We start from the raw sequence: 16,708 nt of genomic DNA, 5'->3' as shown, positions 1-16,708 counted from the left end.
TCTGGTTGAATAGGCTCTTGTTGGTCTGGGGCAGGGTGAGCTTGTTGAGCCAAAGGGTCTGCCTCATGTAAAGGATTGGCCAAGATAGGTTCATCTGGGTCAACTAGACGTTCAGGTCTAGGGCCAGGATATCTCCTAGGGCTTGGACAAGTGAGATAATACTCTTCTAAGGTAGACACCTTTTCTTTTCTGACCTCCATGAATTTTCTAATGGATTCAGAGTTATTGGAGGGAGAAGAGTCAGCAACATTGATAGGGAAGGATACAAGTGTAAAGGCTGTGGAAGAGTCTGTATCCGTGGGTCTGAGAGCCAGTCGTTCTGATGCTCTTGGGACAGAGTGATCAGAGGTTCTGGGTCCAGGTTGTGTTGGGGTAGGCTCTGGTTGTTCATGAATGATGGGTTCAGAATTTAATGGGTTGTACGGAATGGTAATGGGAGAGGTTGGTTCTTCTGACCTAGAGGGTTGGTTCTGGAGCAAATTCCAGAGAGGTGCTTCAGTAGGGGAAGGTTGAAAGAACGAAGACCTTGGGGAATGTGGTGGAGAGGTGGTTTGTGCAGCTGGTTGGGACTCAGGAATAGGAGTGAGGGGATTTGAAGAGTGTTTGAGCATGGCAGATATGGGGAGTGCATCAAATAAATTCAAATCATCATCAGAAGCAATGGCAGACTTACTTGAATGTGCTGATGATCTTGTCACTCTGGCAGGAGTTTCAATCCTTCTGACCACTTCAGCAGCTGGTTCCACCCGAGTAGGCTTCACCACGATTCTGACCTGCTTCTTCTTCTTCTTAGGAGGACCATCCTCATTATCACCATCATCACCATCATCACCATCATCGGGCTTGCTGGTTTCATCGTGCTTTCTCTTGGATTGACCAGCCTTCTTCTTTTTGATCAGAGGGACATCTGATTCCTCAGAAGATTCTTCTAGGATCATCTTCCTCTGAACTTTCTTCTTGGGAGGAGAAGGAAACTCTGGAGCTGGCGGCAGTCTGCTGAAGAAATCATCGAGATCAATTTCGAATCCTTGAGCCCTTAGGTCTTCAACATAGCACCTAATGGCGTCAGGATTGTCAGCCTGTGTCCACAGAGGGTAGTCATTCAGAGGCATCCTTCTACTTCTGATCTCAGAAGATGTGTCTTCATGGGAAGGAGCAATCTTCTTCTTGATTAGGCCCATCTTCTTTAGAGAATTTGCAGTGAAGACATCACTGACAATGGTGGTCAGATCCTCTGTGCATCCAGCATTTATCAGATCTTGAATGAGGCCACTCTCAATGAAGAGATCAGACAAAAGTCTCCCGAAGGGAATATACTTGATCGCTGACTTGATGGAGGCAGTGGTACGAGACTTCCGGATACATTCCTTCAAGTAGGAGAACAGGAAGTAGGGAAGGCAGATCTTCTTCTGGTCTTGGATGAAGAACAACATCACCTTCTGGTTGAAGTTGATGTAGTCTGGGAAACTGCCCTTTGGTCTCTGGTTTATGCAGTGGAGCAAAATTTTGTGCCAGATCCTGAGCTTGGGATGAAGGTCCATCACCTTGTAATTCGTCTTGCCCGGTTTGTAATTGGTGTACAGGGCCTTGTTGATCTCATCCTTCGTCTTGGGTTTCAGCTTCGATTCCGTGAATTGGAAACGATACCCAAAAGCAGTGTTTGCAACCAGCAAATTCACGAGAGACTTCTCTGTGATGATGATCTTTCTTCCAAGAATGTGAGATACCACCTGGGTATCATCGCAGTCGGCGTGCTTCCAGAATTCCTTGATCAGTTTATCATACACCGGTCCTCGAAGCCTGTTGAAGTAATTTCCCCAACCTTGAACTTGGACTTCAGGACGGAGATCATACCCATTTGTAGCCAGGTTGTCGAGGTCGAATCTCCATTCTGCCGGGACTTGAAGTTCCTCAGGAGCATAAACGCAATGAATGGCACAGCCCCGTTCTGCAATTGGAATAATCTGCTCTTGAGCTTGACCTTGATCTTGTGGCGGATTCTCAGGGCCCTTTTGACCCGTTGCTAGACCAACTACCATGTGAGGGAACTGGGTTGCATCTGCAGTAGCTCTTCTGGTTTGACTCACCATTTTTGAAGCGGTTGAAGGTTTGAGGTAGAAGATGAAGGTTGAAAGATGAAGAGAGATCGAGAGAGAAAACGAGGATAAGCGGTTTTGAAATAGCAGAGAGAGAGAGAGTAAAAACCGGAAGTGAAAGAGATCGTGTGTGTATAGTGGGTTTTGACAAATAACCGTTGTTGATTCAAAAAGCAATTTAAGATCAACGGTTGAAAATTAAAGATAGATAGTAACAGTAAATACACAAATCACACACAGGAGAGAAGCACATCTACACGCAATCATAACAGACTGTCACACGGGCACAAGGAACCATGCATCAGAAATACTGACACACGTGTTGCTGTCTCAGCTTCAGAATCAGTACTAGTGGGTACACACACTCTGATTGAGTTACCTTCTGGACTAGACATCTTCTGATCAAGAAGTATCATAGTCAGAGGTTCTGATCCATCTTCACTCTGGACAAAAGTCCATGTTCAGATTTTTCAGAATAAAATTAAATCTATCCTCTGCTAAGGGCTTTGTAAAGATATCTGCCCATTGATGGTCAGTATCAACAAACTTCAGAAGAAGTACGCCCTTCTGTACATAATCTCTAATAAAGTGATACTTTACCTCAATGTGCTTTGCCCTAGAATGCAAGATAGGATTCTTACTCAATGAGATTGCAGCAGTGTTATCACAATAGATTGGGATATTGCTCTCAAGGATCTGATAATCCTCCAGCTGATGTTTCATCCAGAGCATCTGAGTGCTGCATATTGCTGCTGAGATATATTCTGCCTCTGCAGTTGATAGTGCAATGGTTGATTGCCTCTTGCTTGCCCATGAGACTAGATTGCTTCCCAGAAATTGACAATTTCCAGAAGTACTTTTTCTCTCTGTTCTATCTCCAGCATAATCAGCATCACTGTAACCTGAAAGCTTATACTCTGATGTTTTCTTATACATCAAGCCAAGGTTAGTGGTGCCTTTCAGATACCTTAGGATCCTCTTAACAGCAGTTAAGTGGGTTTCCCTTGGATCTGATTGGAAACGAGCACATAAATGAACACTAAATAGTATGTCTGGCCTAGATGCAGTTAAGTATAGAAGTGAACCTATCATGCCACGATAGAGCTTCTGACATACTTTACCACTTTTATCTTCTTTCTCCAAAATGCATGTAGGATGCATTGGAGTCTTGGCCACTGTAGATTCCAGCATATTGAACTTCTTCAAAAGTTCTTTAGTGTACTTGCTCTGATGGATATATGTTCCTTCTGGTGTCTGATCAACTTGTATTCCCAGAAAGTACTTTAATTCTCCCATCATACTCATCTCAAATTCAGCCTGCATCATCTCAGAAAATTCTTTGCATAGAGATTGATTAGCATAACCAAATATAATATCATCAACATAAATTTGCACAATTAAGATATCATCTTTATAAGTCTTGCAGAAAAGAGTTGTATCTACTTTACCCCTTACAAACTCATTCTCCAGAAGGAATGAGCTGAGTCTCTCATACCATGCTCTGGGAGCTTGCTTCAGACCGTAGAGTGATTTCTTCAATTTGAACACATGGTCTGGTTTCTTCTCATCTTCAAAACCTGGGGGTTGATGAACATAGACTTCCTCTGAGATATAACCATTTAGGAAGGCACTCTTCACGTCCATCTGATGTAGAACTATGTTGTGATTTACTGAGAAAGAGATCAACAGTCTGATTGCCTCCAGTCTTGCTACTGGAGCAAAAGTTTCAGTGTAGTCTATTCCTTCCTGCTGGCTGTAGCCTTGAGCAACTAGCCTTGCCTTGTTTCTGACTACATCTCCTTTCTCATTTAGCTTGTTTCTGAACACCCATTTAGTTCCAATTACATGGACACTTTCAGGCTTCTTCACTAAGCTCCAAACATCGTTCTTGGAGAATTGATTCAATTCTTCTTCCATGGCCAGAATCCAATCCTTGTCCTGAAGAGCTTCATCTATGGACTTGGGTTCAATTAAGGACACCAATCCTTTCAGACTGAGCAAGGTCTCTTCAGAGGGTCTGAAGGCAGATCTGGTTCTGACTGGTTCGTCTTTGTTGCCCAAAATCAATTCCTTAGGATGAGCTGCAGTGATTCTGCTCTTCTTCAGAGTTTGTGAGTTAGAGGGACCAGCTTCTTCCTCTGGTTCATCTTCCTCTGGCTCAACTTCCTCTGGAGCTTTGCCTTTGTCAGAAACATTAATGCTTAAATCTGCAAACTTTTCAACTAGCTTTGACTGGTCAGAGTCAAGCTTATCGTCAAATCTAACATGAATAGATTCTTCAATAGTCTTAGCATCAGTATTATAAAATCTAAAACCTTTAGATCTCTCAGAGTAACCGAGTAATAGACACTTAGAAGACTTAGCATCAAATTTATGCAATCTATCCTTAGTATTGAGAACATAACAAACACAGCCAAAAGGATGAAAATAAGAAATGTTGGGTTTTATGTTCTTCCACAATTCATAAGGAGTCTTATTCAGAATTGGTCTCACAGAGATTCTGTTCTGAATGTAGCATGTTGTATTTACTGCCTCTGCCCAAAAGTGCTTAGCCATGCCAGTTTCTTGGAGCATGGTTCTAGCCATCTCCTGAAGAGTTCTGTTCTTCCTCTCAACAACACCATTTTGTTGAGGAGTTCTGGGACAAGAGAAATCATGTGCAATTCCATAGGAATCAAACAGACTCTCAAATTTGTCATTCTCAAACTCTCCACCATGGTCACTTCTGACACGCACAATCCTACAAGCCTTCTCGTTTTGCACTTGAGCAATGAAGGTAGAGAACACAGCATGAGACTCATCCTTGTAGGTTAGAAACTTTACCCATGTCCAGCGGCTAAAGTCATCAACGATAACCATCCCATATCTCTTGCCACCTATAGACTCAGTTTTCACTGGTCCAAAAAGGTCGATATGCAGAAGTTCCAACGGCCTTGAGGTTAAGACAACATTCTTTGCCTTGAAAGGGACTTTTGTGAATTTGCCTTTCTGACATGCTTCACAAAGAGCGTCTAAAGCGAACTTCAGATTGGGTAAGCCCCTGACAAGGTTTAGCTTGCTCAGCTGAGAAATCTTTCTCATACTGGCATGCCCTAACCGTCTATGCCATACCCACTGCTCTTCATTAACAGACAGAAGGCACTTCACATTCTGAGCCTCCAACTCAGATAATCTGATCTTATAAATGTTGTTCTTCCTCTTGCTGTTAAACAGAACAGAGCCATCGATTTGACTTACAGCCCGGCAGGACTTTTGATTGAATATAACATCATAACCCTTGTCAGCTAATTGACTTATAGACAATAAGTTATGTGTTAAGCCGTCTACCAATAACACATTATCAATGCATGGACTACTATCTACACAAATAGTACCAGTACCAACAATTTTACCCTTTTCATTTCCTCCAAAGCCAACTTCGCCTCCAGGCTTAAGTTTCAGCTCTCGGAACATACGCCTTTCTCCCGTCATGTGACGCGAGCATCCACTGTCCAGATACCATGATTGGTGTTTCAGTGGAGCTATCAAGGATATCTCATTTTCATCGTCTGAGTTAGGATTTCCTTCTGATTCTGAGTCAGAGTCAACAACTCCCTTTGACTCTGCTTCCTTGTCTTTGACAATAGCCATGAGTCCTAGGACTTCACCATCAGAGTCAACATCCTCTGACTCTGATTCATCAAATGTCACCATCAGACTCTTCTTTGTCTTGAAGTGCTTCTTTGGCTTCTTGTCCTTCTTCAACTTCGGACAGTCACTTTTGTAGTGCCCTGATTCTTTGCACTCAAAGCATGTGACTTCCTTAAGTGAGGACTTCTTCTGACCTGAGGATTCAGATTTTCCTTTTGCCTTTCCAGAGCCTTTGTATTTGCTCTGCCTGTGCTTCCAGATGCGATTGAGTCTCTTGGAGATCAGAGTCAGCTCATCTTCATCAGAATCTTCTGATGCTTCTTCAGACTCCTCTTCTTCAGCTTGAAAAGCTTTTGACTTCTCAACCTTAGCCTTTTCAAATTTAGATTTCAAGGCTATGGACTTTTTCCTCAGATCTTGCATCTCTGAGCGCTTCAGCTCATGGCATTTCAAAATGCTGATGAGTTCTTCTAAACTCATATTCTCAACGTCTCTCGTGAGCTCTATTGAAGTCACCAAAGGCATCCAACTTTCAGGAAGACACCTGATGACCCTTATGACATGATCTTTTGTTGTGTAGCTCTTGTTGAGAGGTCGTATGCCAGCTACAAGCAACTGAAATCTGGAGAACATTTCTTCAATGGACTCATTTGGCTCCATGATGAAGGATTCATACTTTTGGATCAAAGACAATGCCTTTGATTCTTTGACTTTCTTGTTTCCTTCATGAGACATCTTCAGAGATTCAAAAATTCCTTTCGCAAACTCACGATCTGTAATCTTCTGGTACTCTTCATAGGAAATAGCACTTAGAAGAATTGCTCTTGCTTTGTGATGTTGTGAGTACAGCTTCTTTTGATCTGCAGTCATCTCTGACCTTGGGATCTTCTTGCCATCTGCATCAACTGGACGCTCGTAGCCATCCACAATAATATCCCAGAGATCTGCATCGAAACCCAGAAAGAAACTTTCCAGTCTATCTTTCCAATATTCGAACCTTTGACCGTCGAACATAGGAGGCTTTGCATTGTAACCATCTCTTTGAGTTTCACTGGTGGTGGCAGCCATTGTTTTTCACACCGGCCCGGATCACTGAACACTGTTAGGTGTGGTAATCAGAACTTGCGCTCTGATACCAATTGAAGGTATGAAAAACGGTAGAAAGGGGGGGTTTGAATAACGTTTTCAGTATAAAATTTCCACCTTAAAGATTTTGACAAATCTTTCGAGAACTTAAGTGCTAAAGATAAGAGATAGAAAAGCACACAAGGATTTTATCCTGGTTCACTTGATAAATCACTCAAGCTACTCCAGTCCACCCGTTAAGGTGATTTCTTCCTTCTTAGAATGAAGGCAATCCACTAATCAGGTAAGAGTTACAACTGCACTTGAAACCTACAAGTGACTAACAATTACACTGACTTAGCTCACACTAAGATTCACTCTCTTAGTCTTCTCTAGGATCCGATCAGCCTTGATCTCCTAAAGGAACTAAACAAACTGTTTATCAAAGAATTGTTTACAAGAGATTTGCTTCTAAAAAGCTAATAGTAAACTCAATGAATTTCAGATGAAAGAAAGCTTAGAAGAATTTGAATATGTCTTGCGCGTATGTGAATGCTTCTAGCCGCTTCTTTCAGTCTTCAGCCTCTTTATATACTCCAAGGATTAGGGTTGAGCGTTGCATGGAAAATGCTACCGTTGGAGGGCAGTTCTGGAAAATCCAGCTTCTGCTGTGTCTGAGACTGTTAGGTAGGTCGTCAGGAAGGTACAATTGCTTTTGTACTTGTATAGCGACTTGACCTTTAAACCTAGGAGACTTCTGATCAGGGGAATGCTTCATATTGGAACTTGTGAAGCCGGTTGATCAGAGTCAGAGGGAAAGCCCAGATCCTCTGACCATTGTTTCTTCTGATTCTGAACTCAGAGGGAAGAACATGGTCTTCAGAGTATCTTGCTTCTGGACAACAGAATTTCACTAATCAGCTTCTGGATCTTCAGAGTCTTCTACACCATCAGAATATCTGAGCCTTCAGTGTTTCTTGGTTATCAGACTTTCTGGATCTTCAGAGCTTCTAGTGACTGAGTCGACATCAGAGTTTGTATAACTTCAGAACTTCTGAAGCTTTTCCACTGTTCATACTGAACATGGTGAATGCGAAAGCGTTGCTTGGGTTGCTCTTTATACACAGTGCTTCTGATTTGTGTGAGATTGAGTTGAGGTCAGAGCCTGTAAATAGCACACTCAGAAAAACACGTTAGAGTACCACAATTGTTCATATCAAAAGGTTAACTTGTAATCATCAAAACATAGAGTTGTACTACTAGATCAAAACTTGATCTTACATAGTGCGTACGTGTTAAAACTTCAAATTGATTGAGAATGAAGTAAGAAAAAAAATTTGAACAAAGAAGGAAGTAAATGAAAAGGGATGTAATATAATTCATATCCAAACATTTGGTGAAGGGTATTTTGGTAATAATATCATGTTTAAGTTGTCTCAGTATTAAATTTAAGGGGTTTTTTAAGCAAAATAAAATAAATATAAAGTAAAATTATTCTCATTTTAAGTGATTTAATAATATTTTAATGTGTTTAGATCTGAAATTTCATAAAACGTATATTAAAATATAATTTTATCACCTAAATCAAAATAATTTCACCTCATATTTAATTTATTTGGACATTAAAAAAATTATTTAGAGTGGTTTAGACAAACTTTAAATTGAACACCCATCACAATGCAAGTGATAAATTTGAGTAGGAAAATGCTGGCTAATTAAACACCAATTGGTGTGAAAATCGAGTATAAGAGAGGAAGAGATACTAATTTAATTTGTGTGGACATTCAGATATTCCAGATATCCCGACATCTATGAACTATATAAAGGGAGAGTTTTTGTAGCCTTGGGGGTAAATCTGTCAATCAACAAATAATTTCAAAGACTATGAAGCTTGACCATGGATATTTTGGTAAAGATGCATTTTATTTCACTTGGATTGAATTTCAGCCGTCCATTTCATAATAATCTCATTGTCTTTCCACATTCTCAAATGCATTCACTAAACTTAATTGTCAAAATCAATGCATTCATTCATATGGGGTCCTAAAAACCTTTGAAGAAACCTTCAATATTCTTCAGTTTTTTTAAACCTTTCATCTTCTTCAAAGCTTAAACTACATGTATAAATAGCCATTTGCTCCATACTTTTTTTTGCCAGTTTTCTTACCTTTATCTTTGCTTTTTATTTGGTTTATAGTAGATTCGGTCATATGCGTTTCAAGCTTGATCAAACTCTCAAATGGTGAATGACTTTTCATTGTACTTTTTGCTTTTTCCTTCTATTATATTATATCATTTCTTTGTCTTTTGCCAAATTTTTAAAAAGTGAGTGTGTCTATCAATGTTTGACCTTCTAATTTAGAATATCATAATTTGGTTTTTGTTAATTTCAGGTTCAAACTGTGCGAGTGGAGAAGATGATAGATTAGATTGATATGAGGGGAACAAGTAAAGTAAGACACATGTGTAAAGAAATCATGATTTGAAAGTTATCTAATAAATTTGTATTTCTTTCCTTTAAACTTTCATGCTTGAATTTATAAATTGTTATTTTATTGGGTAACAGAGGATGATGGCATATTGAAGATTTGAAAGATTTAATCTTGATTGTCCAAAGTTTTCTGTAATGTTTCAGGTTTGCTTCTCTTCTTTTGGTTTCCTCGGTTTTTATTCAGTACAACTGGAATTTAATAGTAAAATTAATCAATGTTTTTCTTCTTGGATTGTTCTTTTAACAGAGACCAAAATGCTCAATGAAATCATTTACTTTTGGCTAATGTGGTGATTAGCTATTTATATAAACTCTTCTAAACAGAGCTTTTATCTACTTTTGCAATTTTACCTTCCTTGCACTTTTTTGATAGACATAGAACAATACTAAATTCAACTTGCTGCTACCAAGGTGCAGTCAAGAACTGAGAATTGTATGTTTGAATTGAGTATCCTTCTGCTGGAGGATTCTCATATATATAGTATAATACAATCCCTAAAAATTTGCTAAATTGTTATAACTGCTATCATATGCTAATTAAAGATATAATTACAGAATTGCATGATTACAGCTCTGCAATAATGCAGGATATACCATAGTCCCACATCAATCCACTTTTATTTATTTTCTTTCTTCTCTATATTTGATCTATGGTTTCTCATGATTCATGAGTTTCTATTTTTATTTATTTATTTTGAAGGAATGGCCAAAAGGTTCATTAGAGGAGACTGTGCAAAACGCCATAAAATCATGGGAGATGGAGCTTTCACACAAAACCCGCTTGAAGATTTTAGAACCATAAATCCTGAAAAGTTCAAGCTCTTTGTTAATGGAAATTAATTAACCACATGTTGTCTCAAATTATTTGATTTTTTTCATGAGTTAATTGAGTACATTTTCCTCGGACTAATTTGATTGTCCTCTATGTTCACATGATTTTGGATGTCATGGGATCAAAGTTTCAGAACTCTTTAAGGTTCTGGTTTATCCAAAAAGAGATCACAAAAGACAAAGAGAACCTCCTCAATTTTTAATTTCTTTATGCATAAGAGTACAACTCCTTAATATTTTAATTTCTATAATTCAGAGTTGGAGGTTAATATTTGTTTACATAACCTCTTCTAAATAAAATCAAATAAGCTTTTCTAAACGGAGCTTTAATCTACTTTCTGCAATTTTACCTTCTTGCACTTTTTTGATAGACATAGAACAATACAAATTCAACTTGCTGCCATCTTCGGGCAAGCTAAACATTTTCATAATAGGAAAGATCTGCAGCTTAAAGATCTGCAAACGGTGAAGGGCAAGATCGTTCTCTCCAATTGTGGTAAGAACCATTCTTCTAATTTTTTCTACCATTTGTTTTGTGGAAAACAAAGCGAGAGGGAAGAAATCCACAAAGAGCAAGATCGTTCTCTCCAACTGTGGTAAGAACCTTTCCTTTTTTTTCCTTTCTTTCTGCGTTTTGACTTCAGAGTACGGACTTTTAATTTTTCTACAATTTATTTTTCACATTAGGTTGTTGTCTTCTTTATTCTCATTTCTCCACTTCCACTCCAGTAAGATACAGTCTTTATTCCTCAATAAATTTTTTTGTTCACATTAGGTTGTTATCTTCTCTATTTTATTCCTCATATGGGTGCATGATTTCAAAAATGATACCTTATGAATATCCCCTGGTTTAAGAAGTCCCCCAATACTATAATTCATTTTATTCTCTCCTCATACTGTTATCTCAATTGATTATCTCCTAATTATTTACTAAACCTCTCTTCTACTTTTTATTAAAAAGATATTCTTTTTAATTTTTTAAGGCCAAGAATTGCCACTCATACACTTACAAGTTTCAATGCCCTCAATTTGGAAGAGCACTCTTATAAGGCCAAATGTCACATCTTCTGTTTCATTTATATGTGCTTATTGTGGATATTGAAGAATTTAGTGGTTACATATTAGTAATTAATATCATTTAGGAATTCCAGAGGCCGTGATTAGTTAGTTAGGATTTATACAAGACATTAATCCTAAAAAATAAAAGTTAATCGTTTAAACATTAAATTTGATATCAATGCAAATAAAAACTGTCCACTACAATAATTACAAGTACTAACTTTCCACTGACTCTCTTATAAGTCTAACTATTTTTCTTCTCTATTTGTGGCCATTCAATACACAAGCTGATTTATTGTTGAATGCATATATTGACAGGAGTGGGAAAGGGAAAGGTCTAAGCCAGGTGGTACGACTCCCATTGAAGAGGACTAAGAGGGGGGAAGAGAAAGAAGAGGAAGAAGAAAAGGATGATTCTAAGAAGCAGGACAAAAATAGTATGTTATAAACATCATGTTATTGCATCAGAAAGTTTGAGCTTTCTTAGTTTGTCTAGGCACCATTACAATGTATCAAACATATTCAATATTAATTGAGTTATTCATGGTGAATTGACAAAGATACAACTTTATTATTGAAGAGAGATCTTTTTGATAAATTGAAAGGCAGATTTTATCAATACTGAGAGGGTAACGGTAAATTATATCATTTTTTGTAAGTGGTCAGTTGGTTAAATGGTATTAGTTTGTGGTTAATTATATGAATAAAGTGGTTAAATTAATTTGATGTTTGAAGAAAAAATAATTTTTTTTTCTTTATCGGAAAACAAGAAAAGTACACCCTAATACAAATTTAGTATTTTCTATTGTAACATGACGAATTTTCAGAATTCTTAATTTTTTTTCCTTATAGTTTCTAAATAATTATTTCTGTAACTATACCAATACCATTCTAGGATTCTTAATCTTTTGAAATTAAAAAAAGTTAGTAGTTATAAAATTCCTTAAGACATGATCCTTTAGCTTAGATTTCTAGAATATAATAACTAATATTTATTTAAAAATAAAGGAGGATGTTTTAACATTAAACTTTATAAGAATGCAAAAATTACTCATCAAAATAAATGGTTAATATGAGATAGAATTTCATAGGTTAATATGACTTATGATTTTTCTATTTAGTGTTTAGTTAAATTAATTTTACACAATAAATCAAAATTAATATTAATTATTGAACTCCATAAGTCATGGTAAATTCTTTTATATTAATTAAAAATTTAACTAATATTAATATTAATCTTTAACAATTAAAGGTAGGGGTTTTTTTGGGTGCAAAAGGTAGGGGTTTAAACATTAAATCTAATATGAATGCCAAAATAAATGTTGGAGTAATCCTTCCAGCTTCACCAAATTTATAGTTAATATTAGTTACATATCAAATAATTAGGTTTTTTTGGGGCAATAATTAGGTAAATATCAGTAATAGAATTACATAGGACATATGAATTATTTTAATTTCCTATTATATATATATTATTTAATATTAATATTAATCTAAAAAAACTTAATATCAGTTACGAAATTCCGTAAGACATCATAAATCATTTCAGTCTTATATAATAAATTAATTAATGTTAGTACTAATATTAAAAAAACTAATATGATTTATGGAATTCCTTGATAAATTATTTTTTGATTTATATAGTATATTAATTAATATTCATATTAATATTCCGCACTTCAAGCTTGTGATTTTACCATTAAATTTGTTATAAATGTCAACTTAAACTTTCTAATAATCCTTTAACCTACACCAAAATTTCTTATTGTTAGAGTTTAATTAATATTAGTAACAAATCAAATAAAAATAAAATCACATACGGAATTCCATAGGACATGAAAATTATTTTTAATTTATATAAAATTAATATTTAATATTAATCTTGAAAAAATGTGATATCAATTATGGAACTCTCTTTAGGACATGGTAAATTATTACAAATTTATAAATTATGTAAATCAATATTGATATTAATATTTAGATATTAAAGTTTGGGATTTTTACATTAAATATGATATGAATGCGACAGTAAAATTTCTACTAACTGTTGCGCCTCCACTTAGTTTTTTGTTAATTGTGTATTTGATATTATTTACAAATTAAATAAAAATAAAATATCAGTTACGAAATTCCAAAATACACGATAAATTTTCTAGGGAATTATAACATAAGTTACGGAATTTCACAAGACATAGAAAATTATTATCAAATTTATACAATATATAAATAAATATTAATATTATTCTTTAGCAATTAATTTTGAAATTTGAACATTAACTTTGGTATGAATGCCACAATAAACCTTTTACTAACCCTTTCGCTTACACTTTGATATTTTATTGGTGTTTAGTTAATATTATTTACACACTAATTAAAAAAATTTAATATCAGTTACGGAAATCCATAGGACATGCATGATAATTTTATTAGGATTATAATTATATAATATAATAAATAATATATTATTATTAATCTTTAAAATTTTAATATCATTTACAAAATTTCATAGGACATAGTAAATTAATTTGGATTTAAAAAAATTATATAAATATAAAACTAAGGATAAGATGTGTATTGCGATTATTATTTTATTAAATGGTTGAATCAAATTATAGTAATGAGAATTTTATCATGATTTTCTAATTTGCACAAAATTTGTTAATTAATATATTCAATCATTCTTTTGCTATTTCGTGAAAGCCAGTAAATCAATCAAAATGTCAAGTTACATTCTCAATGTAATAATCATTCTATTTTCTATTTGTAACAAAATATTTTTATAATCATTACTTACCTAATGTCTTTTATCAGCTCATATATAATATGAGAAAAGGTAATATATAGTGTCAGTGTAAACTTTTTTTACACAAACGTCTAATTGATTTCCATTACATCAGAAACTATAATTGTAATTTAATTAAAATAAATGAGCAATATAATCATTTATCCCACGTGACATACAATAATTGGTTATCATTGTAAAAAAAAATTTACACTGACAGTACACATCCATTAAACTCATATAATATTTCATCTATTAAAATAAAAAATTAAATTGTTATATAAAAGACCGAATTAAATAGTTCAACGTTGAAATAAACGTAAAAAACACAAATTAGTATAATTATTATGTCACTACAAAATAAATACAAACACATACGACACACACAAAAACACTAAAAAATTTAAGTTAACTTACATCTAAAATTAATTTTAATTTTTTAATTCATAACTTTATTTTTATAAACCTAATAAGATAAATTACTTTATTAAACTTTAGCTCAATAAACATAATACCCCGTGCAACGCACGAGTAACCAAATATATTTTTTCCCTCTATAACAAACTAAATTAAATAGTGCAACATTAAACACAAAACCCAGTAATAAATAAAATAGTTGTGCTTCTACAAAATAAAAGCAAACACATTCTTCACGGGAAAAATTTATAAATTCGTGTTTTCTTATATTCAATTTTTTTTGTCCTTTTAACTCAAACTATTTTTTAATAAACATAATACAAATTTTTTTTTTTATATAATAAACAAAAATTAAAATCCCCCGTGCATCGCATAGGTAAAAGGACTAGTTTTGGACATAAAAAAGAAGTGGAACACAATGGAAAAGACATACATTTTGTTGCCGATTTGGTTTCAAATATATAAATTTTACCTGCAAACTTATAAATTGTTAAATTTGAAAAAGATTTGTAAGAAAATTTGCAGAACATTTTTCTAGCATAATTTACAATAGGAAAATTCGCAGGCGGACGTTCCTTGAATGGCTGGATGGGTCTTAAAATCATTTTATATTTAACTCTCTCACATTTGGCGATATTGTCTTCTTCAAACGCTTATATAATTACCCATTTTTCTGGTACCACAAACAGGCCACAGCCCACAGGTATACAGATTAAAACCGTGTTTGAACTTAATTACAAGTGGTTAGGAACATATGCATGCACGCACGTAGAAGAAATATTAGTATAGCAGACTTTGAAGCTCCCTCTTGCTTTAAAAGTAACGCGTTTCCCATTAACTAACATCAACCATCTCCAACTCTCACTTACCAATTAAGCAATTACACACACATGACCCCTCTAACTCCATCAAACATATATAAAGCCAAACTCTAAACACCCAAAACACACAACACACCTCTCTCTCAAATCTCTATATAGCAATCAACTCTTATACGTACATTACAACCAATTCTAATGGCTCCTTTAACTCACTCTTTTTTCCTCCTCCTCATCCTCTTACTATCTTGCAAACCAAACACTTCACAAGCCAAATTTCGTTCCCCAAACCGCAAACTAGCTTTGGTACAAGAACAACCACTTGTTCTCAAATACCACAAAGGCCCACTCTTAAACGGAAACATCACCCTCCACCTCATATGGTACGGTACATTCACCCCAAAACAACGCTCCATACTCCTCGACTTCATCCAATCACTCTCCGCCACGCGTCACACACCCTCACCCTCCGTTTCATCCTGGTGGAAAACCACGGAACGCTACAGGGGAGGCCCACGCACGCTCACCGTAGCAGATCAAACCCTCCACCGGAGCTACTCCCTCGGAAAATCGCTCAAAATGAACCACCTGCTCAAACTCGCATCGAAGGCTAAATCTCACGCGCCATCCGCGCGTGGTGGTCACGCGATTCATGTTATCCTCACCTCAGCTGACGTGGCGGTTGAAGATTTCTGCATGAACCAGTGTGGGACCCATGATTCGGGCGGTGCGGGTCGAAAACGGGTCGCATACGCTTGGGTTGGTAACCCGGTTACGCAGTGTCCGGGTCAATGCGCGTGGCCGTTTCACAAACCGATTTACGGACCCCAATCGCCGCCGTTGGTTTCGCCGAACGGCGACATTGGCGTCGATGGGATGGTGATAAACCTGGCAACGGTTCTGGCGGGGACAGTTACGAATCCGTTTGACAATGGTTATTTTCAGGGGCCGGCGACTGCGCCGCTGGAGGCGGTGTCGGCGTGCACCGGGATTTTCGGGAAAGGGGCGTATCCGGGTTACCCAGGTAACGTTCTGGTGGATAAGGCGACGGGTGCTAGCTACAATGCGGTGGGTGTGCGTGGCCGGAAATTCTTGTTGCCGGCGATGTGGGACCCTGTCAGCTCCACCTGCAAGAGCCTCGTGTGAAATGGTAGTTGAAAAGGAAGCAAGATTGGTCATTTGGGTTTTGCATTTTTTGAATGATTTTTCATTTTTTTTTGGGGTTGATTGATACATTTAACGTGAGTTAATTTGGATAAAAATATTTTTATCGAAATTAAAAAAAAAATTGGATAAAAACTATTTTGCTGAAATCATTATTTTTACATAAATATTTTGCTCACAGTACTTTTATGTCTTTACTCTTTTATGTGTAAGAAGTGTAATGATTCATTGACGGTCTACTTTCTTTTGTTACTTGTAATTGATGGTTTTAATTATGTTTTCTTACAAAAAGCTTGGTACTTGTAAATTAAATATTTAATTTTGGTTTTTCTTCATTTTTTTTTTCCTGGTATTG

The 16,708-nt window shown here is 35.9% G+C and overlaps 1 protein-coding gene across 1 annotated transcript; it reads left to right on the top strand.

Moving 5' to 3' along the window:
- Window positions 1–15,275: 15,275 nt before the first annotated feature.
- LOC130734210 (protein EXORDIUM-like 2) lies at window positions 15,276–16,688 on the top strand. The gene has a single exon (XM_057586558.1). It carries the CDS (start codon window positions 15,388–15,390, stop codon window positions 16,333–16,335), a length of 948 nt encoding a protein of 315 aa, XP_057442541.1. The 5' UTR covers window positions 15,276–15,387; the 3' UTR covers window positions 16,336–16,688.
- The last annotated feature ends 20 nt before the right edge of the window (window positions 16,689–16,708 follow it).

This window comes from Lotus japonicus, chromosome 1 (genome assembly GCF_012489685.1).
Source record: "Lotus japonicus ecotype B-129 chromosome 1, LjGifu_v1.2".
Classification (NCBI taxonomy): Eukaryota; Viridiplantae; Streptophyta; class Magnoliopsida; order Fabales; family Fabaceae; genus Lotus; species Lotus japonicus.
The sequence above is the reverse complement of the archived record's forward strand: the minus strand, read 5'-3'. Positions and strand labels throughout refer to the sequence as shown.